This window comes from Tupaia chinensis, unplaced genomic scaffold (assembly GCF_000334495.1).
Source record: "Tupaia chinensis unplaced genomic scaffold, TupChi_1.0 Scaffold141943_1, whole genome shotgun sequence".
Taxonomy (NCBI): domain Eukaryota; kingdom Metazoa; phylum Chordata; class Mammalia; order Scandentia; family Tupaiidae; genus Tupaia; species Tupaia belangeri.
The window spans coordinates 93,710-106,873 of record NW_006201797.1 but is presented as its reverse complement, the minus strand read 5'-3'; the positions used below and the strand labels follow the sequence as shown (position 1 = coordinate 106,873).

Here is a 13,164-nt window from a genome sequence, read left to right as displayed (position 1 = left end):
TATCTTAATGCTTATTCTAGGTATTTTTAAAAGAAACGGATTGAATACAGAAATTAGATGTTTATAAAGACTGTGCTTCCAGCAACAACGCCTAGAACAAAGTAGTACTGACCATCAGGGGATTACCTGTGAGTTCACCTCCAAAATCACCCCCGAGTTTGGGAAACAGACCAGGAAGCTGCTACTGCTGTTGCCACCATCACTGGCACCTCGTGAGGATAGCCGTGGAAATAGTTACTCGGCACCAGAACACAGACCTTCAGTACTTGAAAACCACAAGGATGGACTGAACAACGCTGCTGTTGAGAAAGTCTCCACGATCCTGTTTGCAAGAAAGTCACCAAAAAGGGGAGGATAGCTTCAGCTTCATTTTCATGCTCCAAACCTTTATTTTTTTTTTTTAATTGCCAGAGACCACATGCACCTACCAGAGACAGAGAGAGGAAGAGACAAAGTACACCACAATGGGGCATGGTCAAGCCGCACTCCCTTCTCTCCATGTTTACATCCTCACAGGATTTGGAGCACACATGCACAGGAGGCCAGCATGTTTCAAACCGCTGAGATTCAAAGTGAGGTTGACCATGTGGAATCTGACTCCCTTAAACACTAGGTTATGGTACTGGCCCAAATCTTTTTTATTTTTTTTCCTATGAGAGACAGGCAACCCCACCAAGCCCTCAGGCTGTGACCCTCCTCCTGCCTTTCAGTCCGCATCACCGGCATGCACACGCACATGCACACCCAAGTGTTCAAGGAGATCTTAGGTCGTAGACCTGGGACCTTTCTATGTGGGTCCAGCATAGCACTATGTTAATGCCAGTATGTGATTCTCTCTGGTTCTTTCAAGAATAAATCTAGGTGCCAGCAGGTGGCATGGTGGTTGAGGTGCTGGACTCCCACATGGCTGACCACAGTTTGAGACTTAGACCTGGGGGCTTGCTTTCTCACTTTTCCTCTTTCTCTCTTTTGATGTCTGTCTCTGTTCAAAAATAAATAAATAAATAAATACAATTTAATAAATATTTCTTTAAAAAAATAATGAATTTAAGAGATGGAATGTAATTCATATTCAGAACCCAAGCTGTGAGAGGGTCTAGAAAATGTAGATTTTGGTTTTCCAGCCTTGCATACCAGGAGGCTAGAACAGAAATTGAACAAGCCAACTAACATTTGCCCCAGCAAACTTTTTGTATCTTCATTCAAGATACTTGTAAAAATATGGAGAGACCAGAATCACTTGGAATGCCACTAGAAAATGCTCTCCAATTGTATACTATAATATCCAAATAAATTCCCAGGGTCATGGTTGTAATTGGCAGGACTGAGACTTAAATCTCTGTCTGACACGGAGGACCAGAAGTCTATACTGTTTTTCAATTTGATCTATTAAATTCTCTTCAGTGGGCCCAGCAGGTGGTATGGGGGTTAAAGACCTGGACTCTCACATGGTTGACCACAGTTCGAGTCCCAGACCTGACGGCTTGCTTTCTCACTTTCTCTCTCTCCCTCTCTCTCTGGTGAGTGTATATGCCCTATAGCAAATTAAAGAGGAAAAAAAAAAAACACCTAAAATTAAATAATTCTATGAGAATAAATTTTCTTTAGTTGTTTAAATGGCTCAGAATTCACCTTACCACACCTGAATGGCTATGAAAACATTCATATGCTTGCTAAAATCAGGGCATTTGTAATCTAAGATCCTCTCCTGATTTACCCATCACAGTATAAAGGAGATTGGTGTCATTCCTGGAGCGATCCATGATGGTCTGGCAATCCCCATTAATATAACATTATCGTTCCTGATTAAAATCTTATGGTTATGTTGGCTAGAATTAGGGTATTATTTGTTGAGTGATAGAATACTCAAAAAAAGTATGACTTAAACCAACAAGTTTTCCCCCAGTGGCATGCACACACACACACACACACACAGAGAGAGAGAGAGAGAGAGAGATTGAGAGAGAGAGATTGAGAGAGCACTCCCTAATGGGGTGTGGTCATGATACAATCTGTTCTCCCCGTTTTAGGGTTTTGGGTGCAGAAACACATGCCCTCCATGTTTTTCAAGCCCCTGAGTCTGGGACTCAGATTATGCTGTTGGCCATGTGGGATCTAGCAGCCCTAACCATTATGCCATAGGCCAGCCCAAGAAATTACTTTTTCTTGGAAAACACACCCAGTAGTAGTTTAAACTAGTAGGGCACTTTCCCCACAGTCATTGGGTTTCTTGCTCCTTCTGGCTTGTCACATATCATCCTCAGCATGTGGTTTAACCTCAAAGTCCAATGGAGCTGCTTCAGTTCTAGCCATCACATCTGCATTCCAGCCAGCAGGAAGGACATAAACACTTCAAAGTAGCAGTACACAAATCTTTTGATTGCACTCCTCTTGTTAAGTACTTGGTAAGTGGCTCTATTTAACTGCAAGGGAACTATAAAGAAAGCTGGAAAATGTGGCCTTTCCTTCAGATGGCTATTTGCCCAGCTGAAAACTAGGAAATTTATCAAGGAAGGGGAGAAGGCATACTAGTGGTAAACAGCAGTCACTGCAACAGTGACCTCTTCGCACCCTGCATCTTTACTGCAGCTTTTGTACTGTTAAAGTTTAAAATCGCACGCCTCCAGCACCTGGCACAGAGACTGACATTTGCTCACTAAGACAGTCTGACTCCCTTCAACACTAGGTTACGGTGCTGGCCCAAATCTTTTTTATTTTTTTTCCTGTAAGAGAGACAGACCACCCCACCAAGTCCTCAGGCTGTGATCTGTCTCCCACCTGTCAGCCTGCATCACTGGCATGCACACACACACCCAAGTGTTCAAAAAGACCTTAGGTTGTAAACCCGGGACCTTCCTGTGTGGGTCCAGCACAGCATTGTGTTAATGCCAGCATGTGATCCTCTCCGGTTCTTTCAAGAATGAATCTAGATTTCAACTCAATCCTAGATTTCAAACTAGAATTTCAAAAAAGCCACCAGACCAAATCACCACAGTAGGCATAGTGTGAGCAAGGTCTGTAATTACAGTATAATGGCTAATAGGGGAAGCTTTTAAATTAGGACAATCTTGGCTCATCCTGTTACATCTGAACTCAAGTATCTTAACCTAAAAAACTGAATTTTAGAACTGCTAAAAATAAGGAAATGAGAATATATGGAAACTGGGACCAGTGGATGGTGTAGTGGTTAGGGTGCTAGACATTCCCACATGGCCAACCATGGTTCAAGTCCTGGGCCTGGAGGCTTGCTTTCTCACTTTCTGTCTCTCTCTGGTCAAATTAAAATAAATAAATGAATAAATTAAAAAAAAAGGAATATATGAAAACTAACATACAGTTTAGTGTAAAGAAATACTCTACATATAGTAGTGATACCATTCTTTTTTTTTTTTTTTTGAGAGGTTTTTCACCATAGGGCGTGTGCACTCGCCAGACAGAGAGAGACATAGAGACAGAAAGTGAGAAATCACCCCCCAGGGGGGATGGCCACATCGCAATCCCTTCTCCTCCATTCTCCTCTCGGGATCTTGGGCATGCACGCACACGCGCCCGGTGTGAGTTTTAAGCCACAGGGTCCGGGACGTGAACCGCGGTCGACTACGTGGGAGTCCAGAGACATAGCCATTACGCTAACTGCTGGTTCCCATACCATTCTTATGATACATTTATGAAATTATTTTCCAATCTCTCCCAGAATTAAGTACATTTTAGAAATAAAGTATACCTTCAAAGTGGAGTCTTTTTGTTTCATCCTTCCTCACTCATATACTGTTTCAGGACTGGCATACATTATTTTTTAAATTTTAGGTTACATAATATGAATAAATGATTCCACCCGCAAATTTATAACTTTATTTAAAAATTCATTTGTAGCAATCCATATAAGACTATGACTTGGCAAGCTTAAACAAAAAAATGTGGTCTTCTATTACGGTAAAAGGAGCTAAGGCAATCTGCATTTATAATACTTGATAATACTCGATTTTTCAGTTCATAGAAGGTAAGATATTAGTTAATATCAGTAAACTTAATATTTCTCAATATAGGCCTACCATCTCTTTCTCAGTTCTTGGCTGCTCAGCATGCAAATACACATTATTTTCATCAATATATGTTAAATAACAGTGGCCCTACTTAAAAGACTTTTTTTTTTTTTTTTTAAGAGGTTTTTGCCTTAGGACTCGTGTACTCACCAGAGAGACTCAGTGAGAGGGAAAGTAAGAAATCACCCCCCCACACACACACACACACATACACACACACACAGGCCTAACAGCCACATGACAATCCCTTCTCCATTCTTTTCCTGGGATCTCATGCATACATGCACATGTGTCTGGCACTGTTTGAAGCCACTGGGTCTGGGACTCGAACTGGGGTCGACCATGTGGGAGTACAACCAAGTAACCGCTATGCCATCTGCTGGTCCTACAAGGCTGTCTTTCAAAGGTGGGTATAACATTTTATCTATCTCACTACACTATTGAGTACAGTGACCTCTTCTGGTTGCCACCCAAACAGCAGGTTCCTATTATTTCTAGGCTGTAAAATTCATTTTCACATGCTCCAAGATTTTGACTTTTCCCCTGGCTTTAAAGAATAAAACTAAGTAATTGGCTTTAGGGTGGGCCCTTGACTTTGTCTCCTGGGACTAAGAAAGTGTGTGTGTGTGTTATTGTCTAATGAGATGTTCTGGGAAAGATTTTTGTCATATAAAATGAGAGGCCACCTGGTGGCATAGAAGTAACACACAATGCTGTGATGCTGAACCTATCTTGGAAGATCCTGGGTTTGCATTTCAGAACCTCCCTATGTTTGTCATGTTTTTGCACATCTGTCTCTCTCTCTTAGGGAATGAAACAAGCAAAAAAAGGCAATGAGAAATAACCTCTATCCTGCTCGTGGTATGTGAGCTGTGGCAGCCACTTTGTGGCCATAAGGCAATAAACACAAAAAAGTAAAGCTTAAGATGATAGAACAGAAATAGAATCTGGTTCTTGTAAACAGTGAGTTACAGAATGAACACTTGAACCTCCTATCTCCAATTTCTTAAAACGGAAAATAGGGTCCTTAAGGTTTAAGAAAGCTTCACCAGTGTCCTTTACCACAATGCTCCCACTCAGCCCTCTCACCAAACCAGCACCATTTCGCAAGAGTTTTCCTGGGAAACCATTAATCACCTTACAGTTCGAATCTCCTTGACTTATTATTCTCATTCCCTAATCCTAAAAAAAAAAACCTTTAAAGGATACCCATTTTTCTTCAGTTAATAATGCAAAAAACAAAACAAAACAAAAAACACACACAAAAAAGCCCCAAAACGCTGAATTGATGTGATTAAGTCCCAGGACCATTCTTTCGGGATGGACTAACTGGCTGGTATCAATGCTTATAAAAGTTTTGCATTTGATGGAACATATGTTGAGAAATAAAGTTTATCTTTATCTTTTAATCCCATTTTTAATGAATTTTTTGAAGTCTTGTGTGTGTACATATATAAGACAGCAGACAATTTTATTATTCAAAATGAGTTGCAGTAAATGACCAAGATCTGTGTACTCTTCTGGAGTAGTAGCAGAGCAGATGAGAAGAACTGTTCTGCCTTGTGCTGACTTTTATCCACTTCCCCAAATTTCATGAGCTCAAAGGAAGAACGGTAGCAGGGGTGGGGGGAGTTGTTAACCAAAATGGCATATTACCTATAAAAATTATATCCCATAAATCACTTAAGATCCAGTCAGTTTAATATAAAATGTTTTTAATTGTTTTTGAAAACATTTAAAAAACAATTTTTGAGCACTTTCAATAAAAAAAGAAAACTGAAATGCTACTGCAATATTCAACTACTGTAGTTTCAGCAGGTACAACAGACAACAAAACACTGGGGAAATCTGACTTTTTTTTTTTGCACTAAATGAAAACATGAAACAGGGCTTGTTTTTGTCATTTATGGTGTAGTAAAGCACATTATAGTACAAGACTATTATATGAACCTCAGATGCACTGCACGAAAAAACACTTTCCTTCTCAGTTCAAAAGTCAGTGCTTATTGCAATCATATGCAACATTATTTACTTCATGAAGTCTTATCATGATAAACAGTATGCAAAATGTTTTAAACATCAAAACAATTAAAATAATCTGAGAAAAGAACATATTCAACAAGAACTAAGCAGAATTAGTAAACATATAAAAGTAAATAACTTGTGGATAACTATGCTTACCTGGTTCACACTGAACCAGTTTTAATACAGCCAAGAAAAAAAAAAAAAAGTGGTTACAGGATTACCTAGTACTGTACAAGATAAGTCAATAACACTCATGCACATTTTGTGATCATGTATTAACATGGTGAAGCAAACTAAACTTAATTCTTCCTGCTGTAATATTCTCATGTAAGAGAATAAGAAATAGAAATATCTCATTGAGATCAATGCACATTGCTACATAAGACAATTTTATCTGTCACTTTGATGACATTTTGTCTTTTCATAATGAAACACATTTAAAAAGTTTAATCTGTGGACTGTATTGGTTGCATTTATCCTAAGAGATGTGCCTACCACAGGTTCAACAAATTTAGTGCAATATATGAACCCCAGAAAGTTTGCTGGACTAATTCAACCAAATTTAAAGAGTTTGCTGCAATACTGTACAAGGGGTTAAAAATCCTCCAGTCTTTATATATTTTTTTTTATCAAAAAAGATTTCCATTATTATTTTTTTTATTAGTAGGAAGCTAATAATGTAAACAAGGGATTAGAATGGCCTCAAAATCTCCTTTTCAGAGTATCTCATATAGAAAGGCTCCCATCATTTGTTACAAGAAATCACACAGTTTCCTTTGGGTATTGCATACTTTGGTGTGCAGTAGTGCTGTGTCTCAATGTACAGTGAAGAAATAACTAGCATCAAGGAAAAAAAAAACCTAACAGATCATTAAATCAAGATAACAGCAAACACACACAAATGCCAATAACTAGGACGTTATCAATATATAAACCTCTGAGCCAACTCTAGCACCATTTATTTATCAAAATATGTTATTACCCTACCTTGCAAATTTATTGAACAATGAACCTTATTAAATTAAACCCTTCATCACATTTGTTAAATATTCATTGATTGTAGTTTTCTGACTGGCTGATGGGTAAATGAAAGCTTAGCTAGGTTCAAGGTAGCACAGCAAATGATTTATCATTAGCATTAAAAACTTAACAGCAATTTAAAAAATCTCTTTTGAAAGTGATCTTGAAAGTCACTTAAATGGAGCTGTTAAACTAGCGAGTACATTTGTGTCAAGGTGAAATTCATAAAACAAAATGGGAGCCATAAAGAGAAACATTTTAAAACAAATCCTGAGTACTTCTTTTGCAATTGTGGTCATCACAATAAATAAATTAAGCATGTAATAAAATGCTCCTCTTCTTCAAGTACTACTGATATCCCCTTTGTTTTACCAGAGATATGAAGATTTGAAGCTTCAGACCTTAGGTGGCAGAAAGGTTTTGTTCAGTTTTTTTACATTATCTCCTTCCCGCTTAGTTTTTTCAAAGAGATTCCATTGATCAAATGGTCTTACTAGATTCAGGAAAAGGGAAGGAGTCAGTCACTAGAGAAGGAAATAAATGGATTACTAAGGAATATTATAATGAAAAGAATTCCAAAAGAAATCTTAGGTAAAATTTCAACATGTACATGCAGCCATTGTGATAAAACTAAGAAAATGCTTAGATTTTTCCTTCTTATTCCCCTATCTCAAATACAAAGCAATAAAATACCACATTTTTCTAACATGCTTGTATTTACCTACTGTTACAATGTCTGACCTACTTGTTTCGCACGTGTGTGCCTGTTCACGTGTGCTAGCTCCACGTTAAAACCAACACCTTAAGGTAAAACTCATCCAAGGTCACAAATATAAATGGCTACTAGTTTGTCATCTTAAAATTTTTAGTGCAGCTTTTGCTTTCCTTAAATTAAAACTTAACTTTCCCATTATTTTCTCCTATTTAAGCCCTTCATTGTGGGTGTAAATGGTACTTAAGCCCCAGAAAGTCCTACAGAGATTTTTCATCCTACAGTAGCTCTATGCTTCAAGCCTAAATATTTATAATAACCTGAATATTATCCCTGTTTCAAGGAAGACCTTCTTGTCTACAATTCACCTTATCTATGATTTCATGTCTAAAAGTTAATGCCAACAAACAAAATAACCTATACCTAAAATCAATGGTTTCTTCTAAATTCTGTGCAGATCAACTGATGAATTAAAACGAACGTATACAAAATAAATTACCTAGACTGCTCTTGTAAAAGCTGGATAGTCAATTGTTTACTAGCAAACAATGTGATTAAATGGGGAACATTGTGAAATTTAAAACCTAATACTTGTTCTACAGCCTACTGTCTTCTGAAACTTGTTAAGAACTGAGGCAAATCTAACCATTTCCTACCGAAGAAGAAACCACTTCTGCAGCAAACGCTTTTAAAATGTCACAATTAATAGTAAGTGTTTCTGCTGCGGGAGGCACTTCCATTAAGACAAATACAATACATATGTCTTTAGATACAGTGTGCTACATATTATAAAACACAATTCAACCCAACATTTCAACAGTAGGATGGTCCTTGCTTTCTATCCACTCAAAACCTGATGAAGACATTGAGTTCATGGATTCATTGCAAATTTGTTGAAATAATGGGTCATTCTTTAATTCTTCCAGTGTAGCTTCATCGTCCTGTCCCTGCTGACGACCTGGATCAAACAGTAGATTGGGGTCTAAGGTGTTCAAATCATTGATGCTGCCTGAGAGCTCAGAAGACAACCTGATGTCACTAGAGAAATCAGATGCAGTAGTAGTGAGATCAGGTGCCACCTGACCTACCAGCTGCTGGTTGGTCTGCAAGCTGTCTCCACTCAACAGGTCTTTAACAGTACTATTGAAATCTAATTGCTGCTCTCCAATTTCTGATTGTGCTTGATTATCTCCAGGAGAAAAATTGATCTGATCGGTGCTATTACTTTTGGTGAGGTAAGATGGTGTTTGGAATTCATACACAGACGTGCTGGAATCGATCATATTCTGTGGGTTGGCACTAGGAAAAACAGTGGAGGTTTCTAAAATCTGAGTGAGATTCATCCGGGCTGTGTAATTGGAAGGCAGGTTGTTCATTCCCAAGCCTCTCACCGCATCATCATTGTCGGAATCCAGCTTACTCAACAACACGTTGGTTATTTTTTTGCTGTTTGTTTGCTTCTGAAGAGCGTTCGGGAAGGCTGTCTGCATCATGACTGTCAAGGGGACGGACTGACTTCTTTGAGCTATGTTGTTGGCACACGCGTCTGTGTGAACATTTGTGAAAACATGAACTTCAGGGGTTACTGGACTTCCAAAGGGGGTCACATTAGACCGTGGGATATTAGACACTGGGTAGAGGGTGCTTCCACTAAGATTGCGTTGGCGATGAACAGCAGGGCTCACACTCCGGCATCTGAAGTTGCTGCTGGCAGACGAGTTAGTTCCTTTATTATCGAGAGGGGCGGGGACTGCAAAACCTTCTTGCTTGTTGGTATTATTTACGGTGGCACCTTGATGTTGCACAGGGGAGACAGGAGTCAAACGGCCAAAATGAGTGTCATGATGTCTGGGTTGAGACTGGTAAGACTGTCCAGGCACAGCAAAAGCATGAGGTTTCCTGAAACGGTCTTCCACTAGTTCCTGATAGCTTGGGAGAATGCCATGGCCAGAGACTGATGAATTACCGACCCCGCTATACCCATTATTCATCCATTCAAGCTTGGTTTTGTCAGGGTGTGTGGCCATGGGTCTTTGCATCGGTTTCACAGGACTACTTGAGACAATGCTGGCATCGTGATATGCCATACTGGAGCTTATTGGGGTGAACGCAAATGGATTCCTGCATTCAACAGGGCTGGGGGGGACGCTACTGCTGCAGTTAGAATGTGGAGTACCGATGGGTGTATGCCGGCTGCTTCCTAAAGCACTATCCACAGGGGTAGTCTGGGCTAGCCTGGAGCAAGGGCTCTCTCGTGACAGACTCTGAGACCCAGCAATCATTTCAGAGGTGGGGGTTGGGGTCGGGGTCGGGGTAGGAGTCGGCGTGGGCGTGGGTGTGGGCGTGTGGATCGGAGTGCCATTGCTATGGATTGGATGATAGAAGTGGGTGCTGGAGGCGTGAGACGACATTGGAGCTCCTGGAGTTACTGACTGACTCTGAAGGGGCATTCCTAAACAGGTGCTGTAAGAGTGCGAACTGTTCATGGACATCTGCTGCTCCATAAGCACCAGCTCTTCCACAATACTATCTTGGGTGAGTTCATCATCAAAAGGAAAGTAGCTTTCATTTGTCTGCGAAACAGAGGGCTCGAACTCCTTTAGTTCAGACTGCAGAGGTAACTGATCTGAAGACTGTGCTTGTATTTGATTTAAGGAAGAGTCTTGCATCTGGCTGTGCAGCTGCTGGGTATATGTGTCCTGTGGCATTCCTTCTAATTCCCAAACAACAGATTTCTCTAAGTCATTGATATCAGAGTTCTCCGAAATGGTCACGACACTGATATCTTGCTGCTGTTCACAGCCAGCAGAAATAAACTCAGAATCCTTAGGGACTTGCTGCCAATCATTTGGATTAAAGCTGCCATCCGATTTTGAGTCACTGTCAAGGAGAAAGACGCTCCCTTCAAGTTTTACTTTTATACCTGGAGACGAGGATGGTGGTGTTTGCGGTTCCAAAGCTGAGTCGCCGGCGATCGGAGTAGGAGAATCCGAGGGCTGACTTGCCACTGTGTGGGAATTGGTATTTACTGATACCTTGTTAGGAATCTGAGCACCTGCTGTGGAGCTTTCTGTTTTCCCTGAATGTGGAGCCTTTTGGTCCTTCTTAACACTGCCTGGTTTCTGGCCTTCTAGGGTAACGACGGAAAGCTGATCCACGATTGGTTTCTTTACAGGAGGCACCTGGGACTCTTGCTGTGTAGAAGACAGTCGTTTCCTTGGACTTTTAGTGCATAATTTAGGGTCTTTAGTTATTGAGTCACCATTAGATGGTGAGCTGGTGCTGGTGAAATTTAAGTTCTGAGGAGCAACTGGGAGAGTGACAGTGCTTGGATTATTGCCTGTTGAAGTGCCTGGCAGAACTTCACTGCAGCGACTTTTACACTTGGTCCTCTGGTCACAGACCTTAGCTGCTTTTATTTCAGTGACACCTTCACTTGAAGACTTCTGCACTACTCCATCTGAATTACTTTTCTGCCCTGAAGGAGCACTAGGTGTTGTTTGGGGAGCTTTGGCCCCATCGGGGTTCTCTTGGCACTGGACAGGGTGCTCATCTGAGGACGTTTCGGGTTCCACTTTGACTTCCACAGCAGATGTTCCCCCAGCGCTGCTGCTCCTGGACCCAGGAGACTGGAGCGAAACAACAGAGCCATTCTTGATCTGTGGAATGCTCCTGGATTCCTCTGCTGTTCCCGTAGCACTGTTGACTGAGGCAGAATGTTTAAGAGGGGCATTACCATTGCTGGGTGTGAGGGATATTGTTGTCATTTTCACCACATTCAGAGAACTCATGTGTGAAGCGGGAACAACAGCGGTTTTGATGGGACTGCTAGTAAAAAGGACAGTAGTTGGAGAGCGGATGGTGAGCGCACTAGTGTTGGCTGGTTTGGGTAAGATCTGAGGGTAACGGTGCCGGGCAGAACGATCCCCACCAGGACTGGCTGGGACGTTCTGAGGAGTCTTTGGTGCCTGTTTCACAGACTGCATGTGCTGAGTGACCACCTGTACATTAAGGGGAAGAACTTTGCCATCAGAAGAACTCACGGGACTTGGCGAAGTTACCAACTGCCTGGTCCTCTGGACCTGTTACAAGGTAGAAAACAAAAAGATCAGACTTAACAAACAGAGTTTATGAACAATAATTCATGTATCTGTACAGTATTAAGACATATATTGGATGTTAATGTTAAAAAGAAAACAACTCAGTTCCTGTGTCTAAAAGAGAGTTCTTGTAAACCAAATTCTATACAACCAGACGCATTAATAACAAACGCAATCACAATGAAACACGGTTACAAAACACAGTATGTAAGAAAAACATTAAGATTGGTTCTGTTTATTAATAAGACTAAAAACTCCACATGTGTGATGTATATTTGCTGAAGCAATGATTTAAAGAGGTTAGGAAAAAGAGAAGAAATAGGAAAAAGAGAGAAAATCTTGAAGAAACATACAACTATAAACAAATACTAGAATCATTGCCTAACAGGGGCTCATTCCTAAGGGAGACTGTCTTGTAAATGGGTCCACCTTGGACTATAGTAACTAAATTGTGAGTTGTTTAAAGACTGCTATCATGACATTTGTCTCAGCTTCTGCACACTGTTAACAGAGCTCCTATTTTCAAAATTAAACATTGTTGATTTAACTGAAACTGTCATTTGAGTTGACTCATATCTTAGGACATTAATTGAAAACATATTTACAGATGATTATAAATTGGAATTCTTGTATTTAGGCTTTATAAAGAAACTGTGACTGAAAGAGTCCCAGACAAAACTACTGTCTGTAAGTTTCCTCTACAGTGGAGTGTGGCTACCAGGTATTTCATGTTTTGTTATTTTTTTGAAGAGGTTTTTGCTATATGGCACGTGCGCTCACCAGAAACAGAGATGGACAGACAGAAAGCGAGAAATCAACCCCCAGGGGGATGGCCATGCCGCAATCCCTTCTCCTCTTGGGATCTTGGGCACACACGCATACACGCCTGGCGTGAGTTTAAGCCATTGGGTCCGGGACTCGAACTGTGGTCCACTACATGAAGAGTCCAGCGATGTAGCCATTATGCTATCTGCTGGTCCCTCTCCTTAACGATATTAACAGTAACTTGAAGCATCACTTTAGCATGATGCACTCTCATGTTTTTAAATACTTTTGCCCCATAGGGAACATGTGCTTGCCGGGGAGAGAGAAAGAGAAAGAGAAGGAAAGAGGAATCACCCCGAGGGGGAATGTCCATGCCATAATCCCATCTCTTAGGATTTTGGGCATGTATGAACATGCACCTGGCATGATTTTCAAGCACGAAATCTGGGACTTAACCATGGTTGACAATGTGGGAATCCAGTGACTTAACCACCACACC

General features: G+C 40.6%; 1 protein-coding gene across 2 annotated transcripts in view; it reads right to left on the bottom strand.

Moving 5' to 3' along the window:
• Nucleotides 1-6,501: 6,501 nt before the first annotated feature.
• RFX7 (regulatory factor X7) overlaps nucleotides 6,502-13,164 on the bottom strand; it is a 92,792-nt gene continuing 86,129 nt past the window's right edge. For both annotated transcript variants that reach the window (XM_006163281.3, XM_027766251.1), the window contains exon 8: nucleotides 6,502-11,882. In XM_006163281.3, the coding sequence (XP_006163343.1) occupies nucleotides 8,601-11,882 (3,282 nt within the window). In that variant the 3' untranslated portion in view covers nucleotides 6,502-8,600. The remainder of the gene's footprint in view (nucleotides 11,883-13,164) is intronic.